Source organism: Balaenoptera ricei, chromosome 15 (genome assembly GCF_028023285.1).
Source record: "Balaenoptera ricei isolate mBalRic1 chromosome 15, mBalRic1.hap2, whole genome shotgun sequence".
NCBI classification, from domain to species: Eukaryota; Metazoa; Chordata; class Mammalia; order Artiodactyla; family Balaenopteridae; genus Balaenoptera; species Balaenoptera ricei.
In genome coordinates, this window is record NC_082653.1 from 24,561,889 (window position 1) to 24,589,545 (window position 27,657).

Consider the following 27,657-nt stretch of genomic DNA (forward strand, 5'->3'; position numbering starts at 1 on the left):
GGAACCCCCCAATTCCTAGGGAACCCTCATTTCCTACAGAACCCTCCTTCTCAGAGAACCCCCCTCTCCTCCCGGAACCCCTTTCCCGTCTCCTTAAAGAACCGCAATTCTTGCCTCACAAAACCTCTATCTTCTCACGGACCGCTCAGTTTCCCAAGGGAACCCCCAACTCCTCACCCTCCTGTGAGCCCCCCACTTCTCTCCTCCCTGACGTCTCTCAGGCCCGCCCGGGCCCGGCCTCACCTCTCGGCTCCTCCAAGGAGCGCCTGTGCAGCTCGCGGTAGCGCTGCAGCGAGGGGACGTGCGCGGAACGGCTGACCTCGGGCGGCGGAGACCAACTCCGTGCCCGGCTCCGGGCTCCAGCCTCCTCCCGGACCCCGCTCCCACCGCCGCTCCGGCCCCGCTCCTCGGGAAGCCCCATCACCTCAAGTTCCGAACACCGTAGCAGCCTTAGCGGTCTCAGCGGGCGGCCGGGAGGGGGAAAACAGGCCGACCGAGGGGCGGGGCCTTCAGAGAAGGGGCGGGGCCTGACAGCAGAGGCGTGGCTTAGGCATGTGACGGGGGGCGCCCCGGAGGGGCGGAGCCATGCCTGGTGGAGGTGGGACCAGGGCTAGCAAAGAAACCGATAGGGAAAAGTCCAGCATTGCTTGGGGGATGGGGCGGAGCTGACTTGCGGAAGGGGTGGAACCGCAGCGTGAAAGCAGAAGGGGAGTGGCCAGGCGTGACGGGAGAGAGGGTGGGCCCATGGAGTGACAGGGAGTGGCGAGGCTGGCTGTGACAGGAGAGGAGGCAGGACCATGGAGTGACCAGGGTTGGGTGGGGTCTTGGAGTTACCGATGTGGAGTTAGGTTAGGGCAGGGCACGAGCGGGAAAGAGCTGGGCTAACGAGCGGAGTTGGGTCAGGCCCATCGTGTAGCCGCCCCGCGGTCTCATTGCGCAAGCCTGTCACCCCACCGAGTAGAAAAGCCAGGTGGAATAGGGTCCTTTCCGGGTGACACCCTTCCGCTCTGGGAACTATCCCCCACCCTGAGTAAACTCAGAGTTTCTTCCACCCCTGAGGATAGGTCTTTACTTTCCCTGCGTCCACAAATTTCCATCCAGACCTAAAATGCAAAGACTCATTAAGTGAGGACTAGGAGGCACCTTCAGTCTTTGCTAATAAACCCATTTCATTGCATAAATGGTAAACTCAGCGAAAGGGAGGACTTTGTACAAGGTCACAGAAAGAACAACGACCGTAACTTGGGCCAAACCTAGGTCTCCTGACTCCAGGTGTTTTTACCGCCTCATCAGGCTGACGCGAACGCTTGTAAAATGACAAAGTCTATGCAAGTAGAAGGAATCACTCACACCTTTCTTTCCTTCCCAGTCTCTTACTTCACCAAGAGACCCCTCCCCTGCCATACCTGGGCTCAGATACCTCTGGCTTCCCTCTATCCCTTCCACTCCAGAAATGGGAGACCAGCCAGGACCCTCCATCTCCCACCTGCACTTACCACCAAGAAGGGCCAACTCCTGCCCATCGGTTCACAGAATGGCCGTCAAGGCAGGAAGGATCCTTAAGTATCTAACTCCAAGAGTGATTCTGAGGCCCGGAAGCAGGCAGCCCCCACTTCCTGAAGCCTACACAGGACCCCACCTGGGCCAGCCTCCCTTCCCACCTGCTCTCTTGTTCTTTGTCCAGCTAATCGCAAGGCCAGCACACCCTAAACTGGAAAACAAACAAACACACAAACCTCCCCATGGTCAGACCTTGATCCAGAGCCTACCCAACCCTGAGGAAAGGGTCTCAGGGCTCCCGGAAGGGATACAGACCTCATGGAACAGACATGGACCCCACTGAGAAGGCGATACTTCATCGAGGAGGCATTAACTGCACAAAAGGGACACACACTTCACTGAAGGTACATGGACTCCATTAAGGGAACACAGATCTTACTGGGGCATCTCAGGTCTCACTGAAGGGCTGTGGACCCTGCTAATAGGACATGAATGGCATTGAAGGTCACTGACCTTACTGAGGGGACATAGGCTTCCTCCAAAGAGATACAAAAGATACAGACTTTACTAAAGAAACATGGACCCCACTGAGAGGACTCAACCCCACTGAAGGGCCTCTTACTACACTGAGGGAATGCACACCACTGAGGGGGCACAGACCTTATTTAGTGGGGACAGACCCTACTCAGGGGACCAGACTTCACTGAAGCATAATAAGCCCTACGGACCTCACTGAGGAGATAGGAACCTCTCTGTGGAGAGAAAGGCACATGCAATGGCACACAGTCCTAGTATAAATGGTCATCTTTCCATCCCACACACAAAGTTCTGGGCAGCCCTCTCCCTTCTCCCCTCTCTTCCCAGCCTTTCTTTCAGGCCCCAGAGCTGTTCCCAACACACTGCTGCCCTCCCCTGTCTACAGGTGGCACTGCAGATGCTGGGCCCGTGATGGATTTACAAGCAGTTCAGGTCATCTCTGAGCCTGGAGCCTGGGGTTGGGGAAGGAGGGGATGTGTGGCCAGGGGCTTGACCAGTCCCCTCCCTCTGCCTGTGGACTGTGAAATGGAAGTCTGGATAAGAGGCCTAATAATATAAGGAACCAACACCCATACCTGGAAATGGGGTAGTAGTGCAAACTATGGTGTAGTTGGAATTCCTCAGTGGGAAGAGGATGGATCGGGTTGGACAAGATGAGAATCCATGAGATTAAGAAAAAAGTGTTAATAATGATTATGGCATTTACTGTATTAAGTAGGTGTCAAGCCATATACTAAAAACTTTCCATGTGTTATTTAGTCCTCACAACCCAGAGATGGATACTGTCATTCTCTCCATTTTACAGATGAAGAAACCCATACTCAAAGAGATTAAGTGTTTTGCCCAAGATCACACAGTTTGTAAGCTGTAGCAGAGGGAATAGAACCCAGATACCTAGACTTTAGACCCATTCCCTACCCTTTTATCCTCCCCCACCCCAGCCCACTCCTACCATATCACCACCACCATGATTTCTTTCTCAAAGTTTCCTTTCCAGAACCACATAAAATAAAAACTCTTTAAATAATGGTAAATATGCAAGTTCCAGAGACCCCATTCCAGCCAATTAAATCATGATCGCTAGAGTGGAATCTAGGGATCCTCTTTTAAGATCCTAAGACAAGCTCAAGTTTAGGCTCACTGCCCTATGCTGATAGGTCAGGGGTCCTAGAAGGGGTTGTGATTGAAAGAGGAGTCGACGAAATGTGGGGGGTCCAGGGAAGGATCTGACGTCCGAGGAGAGATGTCCAAGGAGGGGCCTCGAAATGAAGCAGGTTGCGGATGAAGTAGGGGCTGGGACTGGGGGTCGGGGGTGAAGGCGGAGTCTGAAGTCGAAAGAGGGGTCTGGGGTCGGAGGAAGAGTCTGAGATAGGAGGATAAGGATCTTGGAGTCCAAGGAGGGGTCTGAGGTTCGAGGAGTTTGGCATTAGAGACAGTATCTGGGGTCGACAGGAGGTTTGCAGTCAGTGAAAGGAACTGCGAGCCGAGGAAGGAGCCTGGAGTCTGAGGAGGATCCTAGCTCAAACTGGAAGGAGGAAGGGGTTTGGTCCCTGGGCTACGTAAGGTGCCCCGAGCCACTAAGGTCGCGCTTACCGCGTGCTCTTCCCTCCTGACCCCCGACTGCGCGACCCGGACCCGTCCTCCAGGCTCTACATCCACACCCACACCCCAACCTGCGCTCCCAATGCAGGCTGACAACGCTAAGCAGGCGGGGCCGAGTCAAACCCCGACACCCTCCAGGATCCAGGTTTGAGGCGCCCCCTCCCGGCGGTCCAGGAGTTCAGGCCCCGCCCTCCTTCCTCCTCCCCACCGTTCTCCCCCCCCGCCCCCCCCCCGCACCCAGCTCCAGCCCGGCCCCTGCCGCCCCACTTCCGGCAGGCGCTGCGCTGCTGGGGGCGCGGGCGAGGATGGCGGCAGAGAACGAGGCCAGTCAGGAGAGCGCCCTGGGCGCCTACTCGCCGGTGGACTACATGAGCATCACCAGCTTCCCGAGGCTCCCGGAGGACGAGCCGGCGCCCGCGGTCCCTCTGAGGAGCCGCAAGGACGAGGACGCCTTCCTGGGAGACCCAGATACCGGTGAGGCCCGCTGGCCCCGTCCCTGCCCCCTGGGACGTCCCCGGTCCTCCTTCATCTGCGCGAAGCATCACCTGAAGCTCCATCTCCCTAATTCATTCCCTTCCTCCTGGACCTCTCCCTTCTCCTCCCTTGTCTCTGTTAATTATCTGGTAGGGTTGGGGATACATTTCTGCCTTGGAGGCTTAGGATGCGACAAGGGAGAACGATGCTAGGGACTGCAGTAGGAGGGGTTGGGGTTACCCCCTTGGGAAGAACGAACTAATAAGGAAGGAATGTTGGCGGGGAGTTCCTAAGGAACAGCTGTGATCACCTAGAAGAGGATTTTCTCTAGTCACAGAGAACAGGATAGGAGAAACCAAGTCAGAGACTGCAGCAGGATGGATAGAGGCTAGGTCTTGAGAAGAACTTCCCCACAGCCAGGGATTGTGGGAAGGAGAGACCATGAGAAGACGCTGAGAATCTCTTCGTGTCCAGGGAGGGGTAAAGAGAATATGATTCCCATCCATCTGCGAGTGATGGTACTGGGAGACAGGGGGATGGACTGCTTGACCTCTCAAAGTCCTTGGGGACCAGAGCACCTTCACTGCCCTGTGGATACCTCACCCCTCCCAGAGCAGTGGATCAGGCCAGGATGTTAGTAAGGTACCCTGCCCCCTAGGAAGCAGGCTCCAGAATTTTACTGTATTCTCTTCAGCCCTCTGCAGGAACTGCAAGGGGTGGGAGTAGGGAGGGAGGAGACAGGGCCTGGGGGACACCTGGGGCTGAAAGCTCTCTGAGCATTTCTTCCCTAATGCTCTTTCTCCTGTCCATGTGGCTCAGCTCTCTGTCCTCCCCTCCATTCTTCATCCTCCATCCTCCATCCCCCATTCCCTCAACGTCACTTCCTGGCATTAGAGCCTCCTTCTACTTCACTTTCTCTTCCTCTCAGTGCCTGCACTTGAGCCCTATCCCTCACCAGCCTGGCAGATCCTGCTTCTCTTGCCCAGTCCTCTCTGGCCTGGCCCTTCTGTGGCTACTCCTAGCCTGACAGCCCCAAATTCTTTCCCCCTCCACAATTCTCCAGTCACCTGGCCCTGACCAGCAGCCCCTGCCAACCTGACTAGATTGTACCCGTCCTGGAGGGGGTTTGAGGGGAGGGTGGGGAGGCTTATGGTCATCACATGTCAAAGCCGCAGATTAAAACTTCTTTTCTGAAGGGAGTAGCCCTGGAATCAGGAGGTAGCAGGGAGAGCAGTGGGAGGATGTGTCCTGGTGGATACCAGCCTGAAACCAGGTCCTTTATTCAGGAGCCAAGAGTACTACTTCTGGTCCCAGCACTGCCCTGACTCACTGTGTGACAATGGGCACACCTACCCTGACCTAGGTCTTAGTTTCCTCTTCCAGCTCAACTGGGAATGCCTATCTCTCCCAGAGAGAGAGATTGGAAACCCCTGATATGTTTTATCCTCCTTTCCTATGAATGTCTTAGCATTTATCAAAACCTGTGATTATTTATTTGTGCAACCTTTGATTACTCCATGTCTATAAGCCCTGTGAGGATGGGATCATGACTGTCTTGTTCACCATCCTTTCTGTACCATCGAGCACAGTGCTAAGCTCTCAATAAAAATTGTTGAAGAATAAATGAATGAAAGAGAAGATCTCAGGATGAAAGAATGGCAAGGGAGGGAGTTCTCAAACCTCAGGGAGTTCCTTGAGGAGTTAATACAGGCTCTGCCCTCAACTGTATAAAAATCCAGCAGAGACCCTGGTCACCTGAGTTTCTAGGAAGCCACACCTTATGCCAAGTTGTGCACTAAGGTTCCAAGGACCTTGCCATCCTACCTGTGTAGTCATTTCAATACCATGTCTCCCAGCACTACTTCCAAGCCCCAAGGCTCCTCTGGCCCAGCTGGACCAGCCTGCTGGCTAACATGACCCCCTATGTTGTCAACCTGCTGGTGCCACCTGATGGCACTGCCCCATCCTCTTATGCAGGACTTTGGTTGTGCCCAGCTGGCCTCTAGCCTGCCATTCCACAGAACCAAGTGCCAGGCACCCCACAGCAGGCCCTGTGGAAAACAGAGCTAGATGGTTACCACTCCAAGATTGGCGAAAACTTTCTTTGCTCTTTTCTGAGCTCCAGGCCCATGTGTTCTTCTCTCTCCCAGACATCTGCCTCTAGATGTCCTGAAAGTCCCTCACCTTCAACATATTCCATGCTGTACTCATCCTCTCTTCCCCATGCACCTGTTCTTCCCCCAGTGTCATTCTTAATAAATGACACTGCCATCCATCCAGTCCCCAAGGTAGAAGCCCAGGAGCCACCCATGATTCTCTCCCTTCTGCTTACTTCTAAATAGTGGCCAGATGCTCTCTGTCTTCCTCCTAATTATCTTCCAAATTCCATCTCACCATCCCTGTCATCACCACTGTAGACTAAGCCACCATCCTCTTTTATCTCTATTACCCATACGCTTCTAGCTATTCTTCCTGCTTCCTGACTCTCCCCCACCCCCTCCCAACCCAATCCATCCAGCACCCTGCATTTCTGATCATGTCACTCCCTGTTTCAAAAATCTTTAGTGATTCTCCCCTCGGGGAGTAAGCAAGCCAGGTATGATCCCAGTCTCCAGCTAAGCTCTCTCTTCTGAGTGCTAGACTTGCCAAGTCAACCCTGTTCAGGGTTCATTTGTCATAAACCCAGCTAAAACTGAGCTACATCTAAAAAGAGAATTTTATTGGGTAGCATAACTGAAAAGTTCAGGATATAGGGCTTCAGGCATAGCTGCATTGAGGTACCTGAAAAAGATTTGGATTTTCTCCATCTTTTGCTTTGCCTTCATTTTTATGGGCTTCATCTTCAGAAAACCTCCCATCTTGTGGGAGCAAGATGCCCCCAGCAGCAACAGGCTTACATCTTACCACCTTAGCAACCTAGACAAGAAAGTCTTTCTCTTTCCCAATATTTTAGCAAAAAACAAAACAAAACAGAGTTTGAATATCATTGGTGCTGGTGCTGGTCACGTGAACCTGAACCAATCACTGTACAGAGGTGCCTGTTCTGATTGGCTAGGCCTAAGTCATATACTCACTCTGATCAGGAATGAGGGAATGAGGAAGGAGAGAGGGGATTTGGTGTTCTCTAAAAGAAAGTTGAGTGGGGAATGGTGACTAAGCAGATAAAAATTAGATGCTTACTAAGCCAACTGCCTTCAGACAACTCCTGCTGTTGTCCCACAAATTCAGAATAGCCAAAATTAAGCTCATCCTTTTTCTCCCAAATGACTTGTTTCTTCTGGTCCCAAACTAGCCTTTTCCCAATGTCCTGCTGTTGTCCTTACACATCAGCAAAATCAATGGTATTGCTTCCCCACCACTTACGCAATTGGTACTCAGTAAATATTTTTATTGAATAAATGGATAACAATATTCATTTATATTTATATTATATATTCATAGTAAATTATTGGTAGAATAAGAAGTCTTGAATATATCTAACTCTGATGGGGCCGTAGCATCTTTACCTCCTGGCTCCTCATATCTGATTGGAGAAAGCAGATTTGAGGACAAGTACCTGGAAATATCAACTTGAATTAGTTTATCAACTGTAAATTAGTTTTATTTACAGACTCTGGTGCTGGTGCTGAGGGTTAGAATCAAGCATGATCAACTGAGGGAGGCTTCCAGAAGACAAGTCTCTTTTTTTAAATAGAAATTTTAAAACAAATTATATGTTCATGGTGAAAAAAAAGAACAGTGAGAAAAAGTAAAAGTCCTCTTCTCCATTCTTATCTCCTGCATTTTTTCCTATTTATTTAAAAATATATGTATTGATTTTAAAAAACAAAAGAAATATATGTAAGTGGCAAAAATTTCAAACAAAAAATTCTCCCACTCCATCTCATTCCCAGCTTCAGTATCTTCCCCCAAAAGTAACCACCATGAAGAATTTCTAAAAATTATCTATATATGTATGTGGTTTCTTATTTATACAAAAAAGGGGAGTATGGATTATGGAGGGCCTTGAACACCAGGTTAAGGAGCTTGGATTTTTATCATTTTGGCATTGATGAACCATGATAGTATTTTAAACAGGAAAATATAACAGTCAATTCTTAATATTATCCCACAGACTTTTAAAGGGGTTATACTCCCAGGCCATAGTAGCAAGTGTTCAAAAAATTTTGAATGAATGAACTTTTAAAAACACATTGTGAGTATAGTCACATATTAAGGTCAAGGTATCAGGCTATTTCTTTACTATTCACAAACACCCAGGACCTTTAGACCATTTAGAGACCTGGGTTCAAGGCTAATATATCCCAGAGGGGGGAAACTATGGGATGGAAGAGGGTCCTGGCCCTGGCCAGGGTGGAAAAGAAATGGAAATAACTTTGAGTGAGAACCTACAGAGTGCCTGGTATACATCACCTTATGGAATCCTTGTACCCATCCAGCCAGTTAGGGATCAGCTCCATTATTAGGATGAGGAAAGTGAGGCTTATGACTTGAAATGACTTGTCCATAGTCACCCAGCAAGTAAGTAGCTTTCAAATGTCCCCTGTCTCTACTTTTATTATCCTTAGATCCATTCTCCAGATAGCAGCCAGAGGGATCTTTTTAAAACACAAAACAGACGGCTTCATATTCTTGCTTAAAACTCTCCAGTGGCCTCCTATGGCTCTCAGGGTAAAATCCAACCTTCTCACTAAGCCCTCAAGGCCCAGCGCATCTGCCCTAGCCTCCACCTACTACTCTTTCCCCTTGTTCACCACACCAGAGCCACCCCAACTTTGGTTATTTGTTTTCTAATGCACCAAACGTATTCCTACATTAAGGTCTTCGCACCTGCTGTTCCTTCTTTCTGGAACACTCTACACACTCACTCCTTGCTCTACATATGGCTGGCTCCTCATCCCTTAGTTCTCAGCTTAAAAGTCGCCTCTGTGAGAGTCCTTGCCTGACTTCCCCAGCTAAGTGCCTCCAACACACACCATTATTCTCTATCATTTCATCCTTTTTTGTTGTTGTTATAATTCTATTCTTTTAACTGAAGTATAGTTGATTTACAATGTTGTGTTAATTACTGCTGTACAGCAAAGTGACTCAGTTATACATATATACATTCTTTTTCACATTCTTTTCCATTATGGCTTTTTAAAAATATTTATTTATTTATTTATTTACTTATTTATTTATTTTTGGCTGCGTTGGGTCTTCGTTGCTGCACACAAGCTTTCTCTAGTTGCGGTGAGCGGGACTACTCTTCGTGGTGGTGCGCGTGCTTCTCATTGCAGTGGTTTCTCTTGTTGCGGAGCATGGGCTCTAGGCACGTGGGCTTCAGTAGTTGTGGCCCACAGGCTCAGTAGTTGTGGCTCGCGGGCTCTAGAGTGCAGGCTCAGTAGTTGTGGCGCACGGGCTTAGCTGCTCCGTGGCATCCCGGCACGGGATCTTCCCAGACGAGGCTCGAACCCGTGTCCCCTGCATTGGCAGGCAGATTCTTAACCACTGCACCACCAGGGAAGTCCCTCCATTATGGCTTATTACAGGATATTGAATATAGTTCCCTGTGCTATACAGTAGGACCTTGTCATCCTTCTCTTTCTTCATAGCACCTGCCACAACTTGTAATGATATACTCCTTTGTTTACTTGTTTATTATCTTCTTCTTCCACTGGTTTTCAAAACCCATGAGGGCAGGAACTGTTTGTTCCTTTCCCCTAGCATCTAGCATGGGACCAGACAAATAGCAGGCCCTCCATATTTGTTGAGTGAATGAATGGATGGATGGATCAAGAAAACAAGGTTGGAAGACAGGGCCCCTCCGCTCAGTTTATGGAGCTGCCTCCTTGCACAGAAGGCTGGGCCCCAGCTGGGGCAGGATCTGGTTTCCAGGGAGGGCCCAACCCCTGCCTCTCCAGGAAGTGTTCTCAGCCCCGGGTCCTGGGTCCCGGGCAATGTGGCCTAGGGATGGGAATCCAGCCGCCCTGCTGACCAGTTGGGGGTCCCTGTCTCTTCCAAGCGGGGACCACCCCCCACGCCCCCCCAACGGCCCTCCCTGGGGTGCATCGGGGAGACGCTGAAAGGAGAGCAGTGCTGTCTAGTGGAGTTTGACTGGGGGGGGGGGCGGAGAGAGGGGGCGACGCGGAATAGCCCCGCCTAGAGGGCGGGCAGGGCCGGGTAAGAGGCGCCCAGACCGACCCCCGCCGCCCGCAGACCCGGACTCGTTCCTGAAGTCAGCGCGGCTGCAGCGGCTGCCATCGTCGTCGTCGGAGATGGGCAGCCAGGACGGGTCGCCGTTGCGGGAGACGCGCAAAGACCCGTTCTCCGCGGCAGCGTCCGAGTGCTCCTGCCGCCAGGACGGGCTCACGGTCATCGTCACGGCCTGCCTCACCTTTGCCACCGGTGTCACTGTGGCGCTCATCATGCAGATCTACTTCGGGGACCCCCAGGTGAGGAGGAAGTGGAGGGGGAGAGGAGAGAACCTGGGGAGGAGGGGTGAAGAAGCGCTTAAGGAGACCTTGGTAACTGAGGACTGGCTGAGTGGTGAAAGGGGGCCAGCAAATGGAAAGGGGAGAGGGCGGTGACATGGGAGAGGAAGGTCTCAAGGGAGGGACTCCTGGGCATGAGGCGGACAGAGCTCAAAGAAGGGAACTGATCAGGTAGGAGGCACTTGAGGTAAGGAAAGAAGACTCGTAGGGGAGAGTCAAGGGGATAAAAGGGCAGGGCTCCCATCCCCACCCTCTGTTGGAGGTTCTGGGGTTTGTGGAGGTTCCCTTGGGAGGCCGGGGGCCCCTTCTGCCCCCACCTAGTCCCCTCCCCCTTCCAGATCTTTCACCAGGGCGCTGTGGTGACTGATGCCGCCCACTGCACATCGCTGGGCATAGAGGTGCTCAGTAAACAGGGATCTTCCGTGGATGCAGCTGTGGCAGCAGCCCTGTGTTTGGGGATCGTGGCTCCTCACAGTTCTGGCCTGGGCGGGTAAGAAGCTCCCAGCTGCGGAGGTTGGGGTGCCCCAAGCCTCCTTCTGTCTCTTGGTCTGTGGGCCTCATGTGCGCTCCTCCAAGTTTGAGCAGAGGGGCAACTGGGCCCCAGCTCCTTGCATTTTCTCTTTCTACACCCAATCTTGCCCCCTTCTCTTTACATGGAGTCCAAGGAGGTGTTTTCAGAAGATTTTTCGTTAACTGGGAAAAGGATATCATAAACTCTAAAGTGAGGTACACAGTTGGGGGTATACTGTCATTAATTAAGGCTGTGATACTTCAACTTATAGGGTTTACAAATCCTTAAAACAAATCCCTGTGAGTCTGATGAAAGCAATGGATCCTCTATCCTCCAAAAATACATCCCAGGGTAAGACCTCTTAAAACAGAGACTATAAACTGGCCACCATGGGCCACACCTGGCACACAGCCTGGTTTAGTTTGCACACTTAAATTTTTAAAAATTTGGTTGCTGATGTTAAAAAGTTGAGAATTTTCATAAAAATCCAGATTTCTAACATTTCTTGAACAATCAGGAGACCTAATAACGGTGGGCCTACATTCTCACCTGGCTGCAGTTATCTGGAGCTGAATAGAAGCTGTTTCCCATGATGGGGCTTGTACTGTCCACTTGGCCATAGTTCCTACCACTCCCTTTTGTTTAGCTGTCCTGCTTTCCCTATTATGTTAGCTGGCAGGCCAGTTATCTCAGATGTAACCCCCGTCTCAGATGGAAGCAAACCACAGAAAAGGGACAAGCTGACCAAGTCCATATCTTGGCTCCTGAAAGACCAGCCTTCCAGGCCCTACGAAAGAAATTCCACTTTTGGTTGTGTACAGTCAGTCCTTACGTAATTCAGTCCTGGGAGAGGGAGAGGGACATACCACAGAGGCAGGTGCAGGAAGATGGCAGGGGTCCAACTGTGGTAGGAGGTGGGGGCAGAGGGGGAGCAGAACATCCTGCTCTCCCAGTCTCTGGGTTTTCCCTTGTCAGGGGTTAAAGGCTCCAGTAACAGGCTGGAAGAGGTCCATGGACTCTGGGTCCCCCACCCTCTTATTTCACTCCCCACCCTGATAGGGTAGCTGAGTCTCTGAATCTCTGCTGGGGAGGGAGCTCAGACACCTGACTCCTGATGACAGACTGAGCCTATAGCCATCAGCGTGGGGGGCTTGAGGAACAGCAGGTTAATTGTTCAGAGGAGTGGCATCTTATCATCACCCTCCCCCTTCTGTGTCTCTCCTAGTGGGGGTGTGATGCTGATACATGACATCCGACGGAATAAGAGCCACCTGATTGATTTCCGGGAGTCTGCACCAGGGGCTCTCAGAGAAGAGGCCCTGCAGAGATCCTGGGAGACCAAGGTGGGGACCCTGGTGAGAAGGGGGGGTGTCTCCCTTCACTGCCCTTCTGCTAACCCAAGCATTACCTTGCTGAATATTTACCGTGGAGGTGAGGGAAAGAGTTAAGCAAGATGCTCTTAGGCTATGAGGGAGATAGGCAGCCCCCAAAATAAAATAATGAACCAGGACTTCCCTGGCGGTCCAGTGGTTAAGACTGCGCTTCCACTGCAGGGGATGTGGGTTCTATCCCCGGTAGGGGAAAGATCCTGCATGCTGCATGGTGCAGCCAAAAATAATAATAATAATAATGAACCAAAAAATCTGAATGTTTGATAACAGGCAGTGCAGCACCACCTTACTTCTCTGGTGACCTTGCCTATCTGGCACATAAGAAGGAAGAAAAAGAGCCACTGAGCAGTCTGAGATGTCACAGAGTAGCTGCACTATCACTCACACATCTCATTCTGAGGCTCTTGTTGGTAACTTTCCTAGCCCATGACATATTGGAAGATTATAGAGGAACTGCTGGAGGCAAACCCACTATCTACTGAGAGCAAAGGAGGAAATAGAACAACTTGGAAAAATAGATATTTAGTGCAGTGGCAAAAGCCAAACACACCCCTGAATTATCACAGCTCAGAGTAATGGTGGTGTGTTAATGAAAAGGTTAAATGAAGGTCACTTGTCCACTGTTTTAAAAGGCAAGAGTAGGTATAATCCAATCTAGACAGGTTTCCATCTAAATTGTTATGTCTTGGCTCTTAAAAGGGTTTGCTTAATTTATAAATCCCTCAGCTATGACAGATAAAGGAGGCCTTTCTGCATTTGCTGATAGGAAGTCAGGGAGGTGGGAGGGATGCCTGCTGGGGACAGCTTGTCCCTCCTCTGGGATACTTGGCCTGTGTCTCTCCCCTGTGCCAGCCCCCAATCCCTGGCTTGGGGCTCTGCGGAATTCAGCCCAGCGCCCCCCCTTCCAGTGACCTGGTCTCCTCTCTCCCTCACCTGCCCGCCTTGCCCAGCCTGGGCTCTTGGTGGGGGTTCCCGGAATGGTGAAGGGGCTACACGAAGCTCACCAGCTCTATGGCAGGTAAAGGTTCTCCCCCTGGGGACCAGGGGCCCCTGCCTGCACTCCTCCTTGGGTGGCCTTCTCCTCCCTTCCTGGATTCTTCCCTTCCCAACTACCCCCTCCTAATACCCGCTTCCCTTGCCAGGACTCTCCTTCCCAGGAACCCCCCTCCCCCCCCAGGACCCTTCTTCCTCCCCCCAGGACCTCCTCCACCCCCTGCTCTCCGGCTCCCCCAGGCTGCCATGGTCCCAAGTCCTCGCCTTCGCAGCAGCTGTGGCCCAAGATGGCTTCAACATGACCCATGATCTAGGTCAGTGGGGCCTGGGGGTGGAGGGAAAGGCATGAGTTTGATGGAGAGGGGAGAGGGAACCTCTGCGATTTAGGTCCTAAGCCAGGAAGTGCCTCTCTTCCAGTTTGCTCCTCAGACCCCCTCCGCACACCACCCTACCTTCACTGGGAGGGATCCGGGATTGGTCCATATACACCACCACTACCCCACCCCCCGTAACAGGCTCCTGGGGGGCCGGAGGGCTTAGGGCCGGCCTCTCAGCCCTCATCCACCCCACCTGTTGCATGTACAGTCCCAACACCCCCATCCCAGCCTCGTGTTCCTGCCCGCAGCCCAAGCCCTGGCCGAACAGCCGCCACCCAATGCGTCTGAGCGCTTCCGTGAGACGTTCCTGCCCTCGGGTCACCCGCCACTACCTGGCTCACTGCTGCGACGGCCTGACCTGGCGGCGGTGCTGGATGTGCTTGGCACCTATGGCCCTGCTGCCTTCTATGCCGGTGGCAACCTCACGCTGGAGATGGTGGCCGAGGTGAGCGCATGGAGCACCCCCGGCCCTGCGGCGGAGGACCCTACTGCAGAGAAGTCCTCTTCCCCCTTACTTCCCTGTCTTTCTTTCTGCATATATTTACTGGGGATTCCATTTACTTGAAATTCTAGAATAGACAAAACTAACCTCAGAATCAGATCAGTAGTTTGGGGGATTGGGGGGGTTGACTGGGATGAGGCACAAAGAACCTCCTAGGGTGATGAGAATATTTTGTCTTGATTGAGAGAGGTACCTTTGAGCTCCCCAGGGCTGGTACCAACCTGTATAGTGGCCTGTCCTGGCCCTCCCAGGCCTGGTGGAGACCCAGGATCAGCCTCAGCTTCCCTGAGCCCACAATCCCACCCCGCTCCCTGGATTTCTAGGGACTGAGGGAGACACCATCTTCACTGGTGACTATCAGGATTGGGGAGGATTGACACAAGGGCTTACCACCCAACCCCAAAGAGTCTTAGTCTGAGGCAGTAATGGGTTATGAGAACTATTGTTGATAGTTCAAAACCACTAACGGAAAATTATGTTCAAGATAAGGATACACAGACCAACTCAGTGATTGTCTCATCTGTGCAATGCAGGTGGTTATATCTATCTCTGCCATACAGTTGTGGGAATTAAACAGGTCCATCATTCATTCTACTTTCATGGAGAGCCTGCTCTGTGCCAGCTTCTGTGCTGGGCATTGGAGTTATAGATGTGGTGATAGATGCCTATCTCAAACGGACATCCCTGGAAAGTCCAGCAGTGTACTGGTTTTAGATCTACTGTGTCCAGGGACTCCATCCACATTGTAAGGACTTGTTCTGTCTCTCTTTCCTTTGGTCTCACAACTCTACTTTCCACTGTTTGAAATCACCCTCTGTCAGATCCTTTCCATACCTGCTCTCCACTAGCCATCCTTCCAGCAAGCCATCCCAGAGAAAGAGCCTTTCTCATTCAAGTAGTTCCAGCAAAGCCTCAAGGTTATGTCTCATCAGCCCGTCATAGGTCTCATGACTATTCCCAAACCAGTCACGGTAGCACGGAAAAGGAATGCTCTGATTAGCCAGACCTGGGTTGCGTGTCCTCTCCTGGTGGTGGAGAAGGGGATGAAGGAAACTCTAACAAAGACCATCAGAGGTTTAAGAGAGAAAAACCCAAAGCTGAGCTTATTAACTTACCAGACAAAGCCAAGAAATTCAATGTGTAGGTCACTGAGGGTAGATTAGAAGTCACAAGCTTCAGGTACTTAAAAGTACTAAAAAAGGAGAGGATTCCTAGTGGTTATGCTAATTTAGGATTAAAAATTAGCACGCTGGATAGAATGAGCCCATCAGTTTGTACAAGATTGGATCATTGCTCAGTAGAGTGCTCAGTTATGTCCCGTTAAGGGTTGTCCTACGAGGGTCATCCAGAGTTCATGGTTTTGGAGTGGCTTTAGTTGGTTGTAGTGAAATGCAGAATTCAGTTTTGATATCTCCTAGGCAAGTGCTGCTGTAAGTGGAAAATCTTCCTTCTACATAGGCAGAGGGCAGTATGTGCAAAGACATGGAGTCGTGAGTTCAGGACCTGCAGGTCACTCTGGGTCGCTGTACAGAGCTCATTGGGGAAATAGCAGGACGTGAAGTGGGAGAGGTAGGCAGGGGCCAGATCACAAAGGGCCTTGAATGCCAAGCTAAGGAGGTCATTCATAGATTGTATCCAGTACAATGTCTGGCACATAGTGGGTGCTTATTGTTAGTGCTTTTCCCCTTCCTTTTTCCTGGGGTACCCACAGCTGATGGGGTCCCTAAAGGCCACGATGGGAACTGCAGAAGGCACAATATTGATAACCATTTGATCTGTGTATGATCCAAACATATACCTTAGGCTAAACCGCATGCTCACAGTGTGGTGTGTGACTCACAGTGGTGGGGGTCATTCTCTCCCCTCCAGGCTCAGCATGCAGGGGGTGTCATAACTGAGGAGGACTTCAGCAACTACAGTGCCCTCTTGGAGAAGCCTGTGTGTGGCGTGTACAGAGGTGACCTCTCCCCCAGCTCCCAGGGTCCCCACTCAAGAGAAGCCTCCCAGTCCACGGCCACATCCTTTTGGCCTAGTGGCTCCTCCCCATTTCACAAGAGAGAAACCGAAGCAGTGAGCTGCCTAAACAGCCAACCATTGAAGCAAGCCAGAGTCAGCCTACTTCTAAAGTAGTTGTGGAGTCAGTTACCCCAAATATTTAGGATATGGGGAGGGAGGTCTGGTCAAGGGCTAAGGCCTGGAATTTGGGGTTCTGGCCATAGGTTTTCTTTTTTTTTAATAGATTTATTTTATTTATGTATTTATTTATTGGCTGCGTTCGGTCTTCCATTGCTGTGCGCGGGCTTTCTCTAGTTGCAGCGAGCGGGGACTACTCTTCGTTGCGGTGCGAGGGCCTCTCATTGCGGTGGCTTCTCTTGTTGTGGAGCACAGGCTCCAGGCGTGCAGGCTTCAGCAGTTGTGGCTCGCAGGCTCCAGAGCGCAGGCTCAGTAGCTGTGGTGCACGGGCCTAGTTGCTCCGCGGCATGTGGGATCCTCCCGGACCAGGGCTTGAACCCGTGTCCCCTGCATTGGCAGGCGGACTCTCAACCACTGCACCACCAGGGAAGCCCCATAGGTTTTCTTGATTCAGGGTCTGTATTGCCTCAGCCCCCTCCCCAGCCCCACTCTCACTGCCCTATGCTTCCTAAGAAGAGTCCATAAGACCAAAATCCATCTTAGCTTCAGGTTAAAACAAACCCTTCAAGACAGTCAGAGACCTGCCCCCTCATTGTGCCAAAAGGAAACTGAGGCCCAGGGGAGGAATGGAACTTAACCCGCCAAACTCAAAACCAGTGAGGAACCCAGAAAGCCAAGCTTATGACATGGGTAAACTCCATGTTTGCAAACGCAAAGTGGTAGGTTCCTGAGTCCCTCAGAAGGTTCTCAGGCTTTCTCCCCTCGAGGAGGCCCAGATAACCTCAAGCTCCAGGAGAGGCTGCCTCTGCATTCAGGTTTCCAGGCCTCAATCTCTTAAGCCTGATTCTTCTACCAGAAGTGGTGTTATACTGAGCAGAGGAAGAGCATAGCTTTGGAGCCAGGAAGACCTGGGTTTGAGTACCAGCCACGCCATTCACCTTGAACAAGCCACTTCCCACTCAGAGCCTTGTTTCCCTCCTTAAAATGGAGATAATAATAGTGCCTACTGCTCAGGGTGCCCATGAGGAGGTGATGAGATGATGTTGGAAGTTACCCTGATCGGAATGGGCACTGAATGTGTAGTATTTGATTTCCATTTGCCCTCCGCAGCCTGGGTTCTCTTGGCAATGCCAGTACCTTGAGTACTCTGGGCTCCCCTCACCTCTTGTAACTTTGGACCAGCTGCCTCTTTGTACCTCAGTTTCCTTACCTGTAAAATGGGAAGGATAACAGTACCCGTTATGAGGATTAAATGAGTTAATTAGTTAACGTGACTGTCATGTGTCAAGTATTATTATTGTTCCTTTGATGTCCAAACATCCAATAACAGGGGCCTCAGATAGAAAGAGAAGTTTGCTGTTTCCAGGAAGTTTCAGGGGTGGGACCAGCAGGAGCCCTGAATAATATCCTGGCCTAAGGGAGGAGCTGAAAAGAGACACATGGTGGACCAGGACTCTGGACATCTGGACACCTGTCCCTGCTCTGCCAATGGACTGCAGTGTGACTCTGGGCAAATCACAGTTTTCTTGAGCCTTAGTTTCCTCATATGGATGAGGAAACTAAAGACAAGTGTTCTGGGTTGGAGTCCTGGCCCTGCCCTTGACTTGCCGTGTGAACTTGGGTGGGTCCCTTTGCCTCCCAGTGTAGTTTTCCTACCTGATGAGGGGGTTCAGTGCAGTGGTTTCAGTCTGTGTGATGGAGGGATGTGGAGATGCCTTGACCCCTCCCCTGCCGTCGGTAATTTCCTGTCCTTTCAGGCCACCTGGTTCTCAGTCCCCGACCCCCACACACGGGCCCTGCCCTCATCAGTGCTCTCAACATCCTCGAGGGCTTCAATCTCACCAGCCTGGTATCCCGGGAACAGGCTCTTCACTGGGTGGCAGAGGTAAGGCTGACCCCTCCACTCCACCCTGGGTCTGGGGACACTAAGAGTGGGGGGATGGGGTAGTGCCAGAAGGCCTGACTAAATCACCTCCAAGTTTTCTCACACAGCACCTGGTGTGGGTGCTGGGAGGGGCTTGGCAACCTCTTCCACACCCCTGCTCTGTTTTCAGACCCTGAAGATCGCATTAGCTCTGGCCAGCAGACTGGGAGATCCCGTCTACGATTCTACCATCACTGAGAGCATGGATGACATGCTCAGGTGGGTCCTGAGGGCAGGACCCTGGATACTGCAGAGGCGGTGGCAGGTGTGGGGAAAGAATCAGGTGAAAAGCAGCTGGTGGAGCAATAAGGCCTGGAGGCCCAAGTCAATTTCAGCTCAACCCCAACTCACAGTGTGACACTAGTTGCCTCACCTTGCGCCTTAGTTTCCACATCTGTACAACAAGGTGGTCTACTTTATATAGCTCTCACATTTTTTTGACCCTAGCAGGGCACCTATATGGACCCATCTGTTCCCCTTTTTGAGTAGAAAAAGAAAGCCTAATAACAATGAAAAGAGCCCCCAAGCAAATACTAGAGGTGGTGGGGATTTTGATTCAAATGTACTTACATCAGCAGCATAACATAGTAGTAAGATTGTGGGCTCTAGTTGGACTGCCTCAGTTCAAATCCCAGCCTCACCATCCACTAGCTGTGCAGCCTTGGGCAAGTCATTTAAACTCTCTAAGTCTCAGTTTCTACAAGGGCCTGCCATTAACAGTGCCAGCCTCATGAGGTCATGGTGCGGACTAAACAAGATCATACATGCAAAGCACTTAGCAAGTTGTCTGGCACATAATAAATATTCAACAAATATCATTGTTATTCTCAATTGGCAATAGAGGTAAGATTGATTACTATTTAGCTGTACTATAACTGACTTAAAGGCTAGCTAAAGGAAAAATCAGAAGCCAAAAATATAGTTCATGTAAATTTATACTGATACTCAAACAACCCTCTATGAATTAAGTTGCAAATGATGAGACTAAATGAACAGCTAATAATTAAATAGCAGAAACAGCAGCAACCAAAAACGAAAACCAGCTCAAGACCACAAGGATAAAGCCTAAAACCCAAGCCTCCCCCCCGCCTGCCCCCAAACCACTTGAAACAAAACCCTCTGTGCCTTCTCTGTGTGGCCACTAGCCCTCGTGGTTGAAAACTCAATGGACGTCCTCAGTAATCCTTGGTAACTTGTCATTCTCTCGTCAGTAAGGATAACTAACTAACCATTATCAGGTAAGGAACCCTCAGTTGAACTTTAAAAATAGAAAATTGCATGTTTTCAAGATCAGTGCAAATTTAGCTCTAAAACACGAACACCTATGTTAAATTAATTCAACTGATTTATCCAATAAATAGTTATTGCTGTGCCAAGTCCTCCTGTGCCTTGAAGAAAAAATTCTAATAGCAAGTAAAGGTCCCTGTATACAAAACCCTCCTCTAACTAAACTCTTAATAAAACTTTAGTTCTGGGCTACAAATGCTAGGTTAAATGAATTCAGTTTGTTCATTCGAAACAAATATTTTCTGAGCATCCCCTATGTTCCAGGTACTTTCATAGAAAGGATTAAATGAATATAGTCAAGTAACTAAAAGACTTGATTTAAACATGAAATAAATTAAACATTGCCTCTAGAAGAAAACCTGAATAACACCTAAATAAATTCATTCAGTTCAATAACTATTTCCTGTTTATTCTCTATATGCTAGGAATAAATGAGCCTCTGCTCTCATAGACCTAACAGTTCAGTGGGGGAGGCAGATATTAATCAAATAATTGCACAAAGAGACAGCACAAAGTGTGGTAGGTGGGGTGTAATGAGAGCCTGTTGTGTGTTCATCTCCTACCTCTTGTCTTTTCAGCAAAGTGGAGGCTGCCTACTTCCGGGGCCAGATCAATGACTCCCACACAGCCCCTGTCCCGCTCCTGCCCATCTATGAGCTAAATGGGGCTCCCACGGCTGCCCAGGTGCTGATCATGGGCCCTGATGACTTCATTGTAGCCATGGTCAGGTATGCCAGCTCAGACTCAGAACCTGGCACAAGAGATCATCTGGACCAGGAAGGAGGTGGGTGGTGGGTGGGTGGGAGTGAGGGCAGGCTCAGGGCTCACCTGGCCCTAACCTCGGCCCCCAGCTCCCTGAACCGGCCCTTTGGCAGCGGCCTCATCACCCCCTCGGGGATCCTGCTCAACAGCCAGATGCTGGACTTCTCTTGGCCTAACAGGACTGCTAACCACCCTGCGCCCAGCCTGGTAGGGCCTTGCTTCCCTCCTCCCCTGGGGACCCTGAGGCTAGGTAGAAGGTGCAGTAGTATGACTGCTCCTCCCTCCCCACTTCTTCTAGGAAATTATATTATAAAGAAAAACAGCCTAAACAAGGTGTCCACTTCATCCCCAGCTCAAGTCCGGGGCTTGGAGCCTGTTGGGTGCAAAGAAACCTCGTCCCATTCTGCTACCATCTCACTGTGTGACACAGGGAAAGTCTTGCTCCCTCTCTAGTCCTCAGTTTCTTCACCTACTTTACAGTGAGGATATTGGCCCCCTTTTGATGCTTTGGGTACTTTTCAGCATTAGTAGTTTATGACTGTGTGATGCTGAGCACTAAAGGGGCACTTAAGAGAGACCCAAGAAGAAAGGAGATGTGAATTATTGTCTATTGTGAGAGCAGCATTCTTAACTCCCTGCAGGCTGGGACCCCAGCAGGACAAAGACAGATAGAGATGACCAGGGTGGGGATTATTCTGTTCTTTCTCATAGTCATCTTTCTTGGCTTGATCCCTCTCCTGCCACCCATGGTAGCCCCATAGCAGCCCCTTAGCTCAGTGGGTCCATTATCTACCTCAGTTATCCAGGGACCCTGCCCATTTCACAAACAGCAGACTGTGGCCTAGGGATGGGCCAGTCCCCATGAAGACTGAGCCTGTGGAAGATTCAGGAGAGAGAGAGATGATGGAAGAGTGGTGGAGTAGCCCTTTCCTGTCTTGCCCCACCTCTTATTCCCCTGTGGTCTCGGTCCTCTGACAACAGGAGAACTCGGTGCAGCCAGGGAAGCGGCCACTGTCTTTCCTGCTGCCCACTGTGGTCCGGCCAGCAGAAGGACTCTGTGGGACCTACCTTGCCCTGGGGGCCAATGGAGCTGCCCGGGGCCTCAGCGGCCTGACCCAGGTGAGTTTTCCCCCGTGATGGGCCTTTTGTGGCCAGGAGGCAAGCTGTGACCTGGGCTGCAGATGCCCCTCATGTCTCTGACTTGTCCTCATCTCCTACTCACGCAGCAGACATGGCCTGAGGCTGCTTTGTGCCAGGCCCATCCTGAGCACTGGGGACATGAACTACATTGTTCTTAGCAAAAATGGAGCCCTGAATCGCCATGTCTTCTCAGGTTGCAGGGAAATCGCAGGATCAGTAGAATTGAGAGGTGATAGAGCATCTGGGCTGCCTGGGCTCTGTCAATCTCTAGTCCCATCATGCCTCTAGTCAACATCTGAATAACAAGCAGCCTTCTTTAGGGTCTGATTTTGAAAGGAAGGGCCTGCTACCTTCTAAAACACCTCACAACAGTTCCATGAATGTCTTGAGCATCTGATATATGTGTCAGGCCCGTACTTTGGCAGGTGGTGAGTTAACAAACCTGAGCTTTGGAATCAGACACCTCTTGGTCCCAGCCTAAGTGCTGCCAATTTCCAGCTGTGTGGTGTTGGGGAATTCACTTAACCTCTCTGAACCTCAGTCTCCTCAGCTGTAAAATGAAGATAATAACAAATAGCTAACATTTATGGAGATTTTACTAAGTGCCAGGCACAGTGTTACACGTGGTAACCCTTTTAAGCTTCCCAACTTTGGGAGGAATCCTTATTTCTATTTCATAGATGAGTAAACTGAGACCCAGAGAAGTTAGGAAGTTAGGTTCAGTTTAGTAAGAATGGGCAGACAGTTTGGTTACAGAGCCTACCCATACTTCCAGCCACTAAGCTGAAAGTACTCACATTGTGCCCTAGACCACCGCCAGCTATTAGCCCTCTCCTGGCCAAGAAGAAGGGAGGAGAGCCTTGGGTTGTATTAAAGCAGACTGGTGCTAGTGATGCCTCTTCCCTAGCTCTCTCCAAACTCTGGAATGAATTGCTTTTCTTCTCTGGCCCTTGGTTTCCCCTCTGTGAAATGGAGACAGTCATCACAGGCCTGCCTGTTTTCTGGGGCTGTTGAGAAACTCAGATGACATCCCTGGTGTAAGTGTTCTAAAGACTAAGGAGTCTGGACCAGGGGCGAAGGCTGTGGATTCCTGAACCCACACCTCTGGGACAGCCCTGACTTCTTCCCCTTGGCTGCCTACAGGTCCTGCTGAATGTCCTGACCTTGAACCGGAACCTGAGTGACAGCCTGGCCCGTGGCCGCCTGCACCCCGACCTGCAGACCAACCTCCTGCAGGTGGACAGTGAGTGAAGAGCAAAGGTCCCCATGGGGTGGGCACAGGGCAGGGTGGAGAAAGGGGCTCCTTCCAAGGGTGCCCCTGCCTCTACCAGCACCAACTCCGTGCCAGTGAAAGTTTGGTTTCTTTTAACCAATTCCTACTGGAACAGTGGAAGATCTGCGGATTGGAACCTGTCCTGCCATTTCCTGGCTGTGGCCTTGGGAAATTCACATCTCCACTCTGAGCCTCGGTTTTCTCATTTGTAAAATAAGATATAGTTGTTCATGTTGCAAACCATTCATTCAACAGTTTGTATTGAATACCTACTGTGTGCCAGGCATTATCCTAGGTGCTAGGGATACTGCATTTACAGGCAGACAGGAAAAGAAATAATCAAAGAAATATGAAAAAGCAAAACAAATGCTCTGCAGAGCATTAAAGCAGGATGATGTATATGACTAACTCGATGACTGGGGAAGCGTTCTCTTTGGTTACATTTAAGCTGAGATCTGAAGAGTGAGAAAGAGCCCACCAAGCAGAGAACTGTGGCAGGCTTTGTAGGACAAGGGAACAAATGCAAAGAACTCACTGCAGGAATGGGCTTGGTGGTTTAGGAGTAGAAAGGAAACCAGGGTGAGTGAGGGTAAGATAAGATTAGAAAGCAGGCAGGGGCCAGATCATAGACCTTACAGATTATGGTAAGGAGATAAGACTTTCCTCTAAAAAGGACGGGTGCTTAATTTTGGACACAGCTTAATTTCATAACTGGGAAAGTATGTGCACCTTTGAGGAGTTTTTATTAGAACAATGTATTATGCTAGTCCAAAGGGGATACAAAATTGCATGAGACATGATCCTTGCTTGTTCAGTCTCCCCATTTTACAGATAAAGAAACTGATGCTCACAGAGGTTATAAACTAGTCAAAGACAAACCAATAAATGGCAGAATTGATATCAGATACATACGTGGTTGATACTAAAGACTCAGTTCTTTACCGCATGGCTCTTGATACCTCCTGGACTGAAGCATGGTAGAAGCCACAGACCTAATTCCTCAGTAGTCACACCCTGTGGTTGCTTAGTGACACTTGGATCCCAGCTAATGGATGATGAGGCCAAGTCCTTGAAAATGAACATTGCTCAACTAACATCTTCAGGTCTCTATAGAATGTAAGGCTCTGTGCTCAGTTACTGTGGGGGTGAGGGTGCTCATCCCAGCCCTCCCTTGAGGGGCACACAGTGTAAGACATGACAAGCAGAGGCTTGGTGAAGGGAAAGTTCACCCACCTGAGGGCTCCGGGAGGCTTAATGGAAGAGGTGACAACTGGCTGGACCTTGATGTATGAGCAGGAATTTGGCATGTGGAGGTAAAGAACACTCTGGACGGGATCAGGTTGTTGGGGGGAGCAGCTTGGGCAAAGCCAGAAAAAATGGCTCAGAGAACAGCCAGGGGGCCAGCTGGACTAGAGACATTGTTTCCCAAACTTCAGAATTTATCCAGTACCTTCATGACTTTTGACAGATTTGCACACCATCTAAAGCATTATTTACATAATGTGTGTCTACAAATGGATTTCCTTTTTAACCTGAATGTATTTTAAAAGTAAACCTTATATCATAATCACAAATGGAAAAATGGCATCATTTGCCACAAATAGATGATAAACAGCTACAAAAAATCAAATGTTTCTAGGTTTTAGTTAGACATTTTTGCCCACAGAATGTTCTGAGGTCTGCTCTCTCTTTTAAAGAAGGAGATTAGAAATGTTGGAGACCAGAATGGAATGTAGTCCTTTCTATTATCAAAAGGATTGAAAGTGAACCACAAAGGGAATATATTTCCAACTTGGTGATGTAATGCTATTTAATGTGTGTCTTTATCTCAAGAACTACCCCAAATCATCCCATTTGGGGAAGTAAGAAGATCGGAGTTTTGTTGAGGAGCAATGGGAGGTGAGGTTACAGGGCTTACCGTGGAGGTTCATGTTAAGAAGTATGGACTTTATCTAGTTGAGCGGGGGAGGGATATGACACGACTTGTTTTATGTAGGGGAGGTGGATTGAAGGGAGGAGAACTTAAGTCAGAGAAACACAAGAAGAAGCTGGGATAATGGTCCAGGCAAGAGATGATGAAGACCCGAACTTATGCGAGAGAGTGGGGATTTGTTCATTTATCTAGAAAATACTTGTTTAACATTTACTGTGTCCTCACCCTGTTCTAGGCACTGGGACTCAATAGTGAACAAGACAGCATTCTTGCCTTCAAAAAACTTACATTCTAGTGGAGAGAGACACAGTAAATAAATAAACAAGATGCAGGTAGCAGTAAGTACTTTGAAAGAAAATAAAGCAAGGTAAAAATGACAGGGGCTGCTATTTTAGATAGTGGCAAGGAAGTTCTTGAAGACTGGAATGAAGTAAGGGAGCCAGTTTTGTGATTATCTAGTAGGAGAGCATTCTAGGCAGAGAGAACAGCAAGTGCAAAGGCCCTGAGGTAGGAGCATGTTTGGCCTACTTGAGGGACAGCAAGGAGGCTAGAGCAGAGTTAAGCAAGGGAGAGAGTAGAAGGAAATGAGGAGAGGAGTTTAGAGAGTTACAAGTTTCCAGATGATGTTGGGCATTAGAGGCCTTGGTAAGGACTTTGGATTTTATTCGAAGAGTCATCAAGTTGTTGGAAGGTTTTGAGCAGGGCAAGTGACATGGGCTGACTAATGGCTGCTGTGTGAATAGGCTGTAAGGAAGCAGGACTGGAAGCAGAAAGACCCGTTAGTGGGCTATGTGGTAATCCTGGCAAGTAATGATGGCAGCTTGGCCTAGGCAGGTGGAATGAAGACCCCTAAAGCCAAGCCCTTTTTCCAATATTAAGAATGACTGTACATTATCAATCACTTACTATATGCAAGGCTCTGAGCTTTGTGCATTGTGTGCATTGTCTTCTTTAATCCCTGTAACAACTTTATGTGGTAGGTTCTCAGATAATACCCATTTTATTATACATGAGGAGACTGAGGCTCAGAGAAGTAAAGCAATTTGCCCAAGGTCATACAGCTCCTTAGTAGGGCATCCAGGACCAGGACTCAGGTCTAACCGTCAGACTCCTGAGCCAGTGCTCTAAACTCTCTGAATGTGTATATGTTGGGGAATGGTTTTCAGGTGAGTTCACAGAGGAAGAGATTGAGTTCCTGGAAGCCAGGGGTCACCACGTGGAGAAGGTAGATGTCTTGTCCTGGGTCCATGGCAGCCGGAGAACCAATAACTTCATCATCGGTGTGAAGGACCCTCGGAGCCCAGATGCAGCCGGAGCTACCATCCTGTAGAGCAGCAGGGTGGGGCGGGGGTCTCTGCTCCCCGCCTTTGCATGTTCCTAGAGTCCCTCCTTCTCCCAGGTTTGGTCTCAGAGGGACCCCAGGGATGCCCCAGATCAGGGGCCAGAGGGGATGCTTAGCAAACCCTATCTCAGAGTAACTGGAAAATTCTCCATCTGGAGGCCTGTGGTGGTGGCAGTGGTGGTGAGTGTCAGTGTCCACGACCAGGCAGGCAGGACCTTGAGGAGTCAGACTATCTGTCTGTCTCCTTTCCCTTAGCCATGCAGGCCCTGAGCTTAGGGCTGTGCTTGCAAACCCTTCTCAAAGGTCCTCGGCACCCCAGCATCTCCAGTTGGGCCTGACCTGGCCTTGTTTTCCAGCTCCCTTCTCCTGTCCCCAGCCTCATTTCTTAAATGACTAGGATTTTTTAAAATGGACCATCCTAGGGAGGGGGTGCTCCTCTCCTCCTCCCATCAGGTTGATTTGGGGGCCTTTCATCTGGGGTAGGCCCAAGGTGTGGGGTAGGGGTGGGGGTGCGGACCAGCTCAGGGGCTTCCATTTGCAAAGGGGAATTAAAGAAAGAATATTGCTTAACCATGGCTCTGACTTGATTTATGTTTGGCTGTGTTGGGAGTGGGAGTGAGAGAGGAGACCTTGGCTCACCTTGTCCCAGTAGCCCTGACTCCAGGGCACGCTGGAGTCAACTTTGTGGGGGTCGTACCAATATCTGCTGTCCATCAAGACTTGCACTAATAAAAATAATTAATAACAATAATTATAATTATAGATAGAATCTATTGAACACTTAATGTGTACCAGGCTCTATGCTAAATGCTTTATGTAGATAATATTAATTACATTATAAATCTTCATTACAGACTGCATGAGGTTGGTACTAATATTATTCCCATTTTACAGATGGGACACTGGCAAAAAAGGTTAAGGGGCTTGTCTAATGTTCCTCATGTATTAAATGGAAGAACTGGGATTCAATCTCAGGATGTTGAACTCCTAATCTATGCTCTTAACCATTTGCACGTCTACTAGGTAAAATATTCATTATAAAGTATACTTTATACAGTATATAGCAGACAATAAGTACCTTTTACAAATTATATGATTCATGCATGAATGTATCTATCCATTATATTACAGGTACTTTGTTAGGCACTGGAGATTCAGGATTGAAAAAGACAGACAATTTTTTTTATGGATTCGCAGTCTATAGGGAGTCAAACATTAAATAAATAAGGGCACAGATAATTAGGGTAATTGCCATCATGATAAGCTCTATGAGGAATGCTATGAGAATGTATAACAGGAAAGGTAATCTAGTTCAGTTGTGGGGTGGGATCAGCAAAGGCTTCCCCAAGGTAATGAAGAGATGAGTAAGACTGACAGAAAAGGATTAGATTTGGGGTGTGGGAGTGTCATTTTAGGCAAAGGAACAGTGTGTGCAAAGGTCCCATGGTGAAGAGGAGAAAGAATGCCAGTGTATTCTTCCTAGAGCAGGGGTCAGTCAACAAA

General features: G+C 49.7%; 2 protein-coding genes across 6 annotated transcripts in view; one reads left to right on the top strand and one right to left on the bottom strand.

Annotated features, from left to right (window-relative positions):
- ACSS2 (acyl-CoA synthetase short chain family member 2) overlaps nucleotides 1-545 on the bottom strand; it is a 76,546-nt gene extending 76,001 nt beyond the window's left edge. For 2 of the 3 annotated variants that reach the window (XM_059898457.1, XM_059898456.1), the window contains exon 1: nucleotides 244-540. In XM_059898457.1, the coding sequence (XP_059754440.1) occupies nucleotides 244-421 (178 nt within the window). In that variant the 5' untranslated portion in view covers nucleotides 422-540. Of the gene's footprint in view, nucleotides 1-243 lie in introns of all 3 variants that reach the window. The other variant, XM_059898458.1, reaches the window with a different exon arrangement.
- A 3,363-nt stretch (nucleotides 546-3,908) lies between these two features.
- GGT7 (gamma-glutamyltransferase 7) lies at nucleotides 3,909-26,653 on the top strand. Of its 3 annotated transcripts, none has more exons than XM_059896864.1 (15): nucleotides 3,909-4,113; nucleotides 10,312-10,547; nucleotides 10,925-11,076; nucleotides 12,323-12,452; nucleotides 13,439-13,506; nucleotides 13,722-13,795; nucleotides 14,107-14,303; nucleotides 16,230-16,317; nucleotides 18,251-18,378; nucleotides 18,548-18,636; nucleotides 20,283-20,432; nucleotides 20,556-20,673; nucleotides 21,448-21,585; nucleotides 22,750-22,849; nucleotides 25,979-26,653. In XM_059896864.1, exons 1-15 carry the CDS (start codon nucleotides 3,945-3,947, stop codon nucleotides 26,140-26,142), a joined length of 2,001 nt encoding a protein of 666 aa, XP_059752847.1. In that variant the 5' UTR covers nucleotides 3,909-3,944; the 3' UTR covers nucleotides 26,143-26,653. The 3 variants fall into 3 exon arrangements, with proteins under 3 accessions (XP_059752847.1, XP_059752848.1, XP_059752849.1); XM_059896865.1 differs by having other exon boundaries at nucleotides 12,323-12,440; XM_059896866.1 differs by having other exon boundaries at nucleotides 12,323-12,440; nucleotides 22,750-22,842; nucleotides 25,979-26,138.
- The last annotated feature ends 1,004 nt before the right edge of the window (nucleotides 26,654-27,657 follow it).

Bases quoted from the DNA above. Each gene is read 5' to 3' on its own strand.
- GGT7 (XM_059896864.1), top strand. From the start codon at position 3,945: ATGGCGGCAGAGAACGAGGCCAGTCAGGAGAGCGCCCTGGGCGCCTAC. The intron at 11,077-12,322 runs GTAAGAAGCTCC...TGTCTCTCCTAG, and splicing joins CACAGTTCTGGCCTGGGCGG to TGGGGGTGTGATGCTGATAC. The intron at 18,637-20,282 runs GTGGGTCCTGAG...TTGTCTTTTCAG, and splicing joins AGCATGGATGACATGCTCAG to CAAAGTGGAGGCTGCCTACT.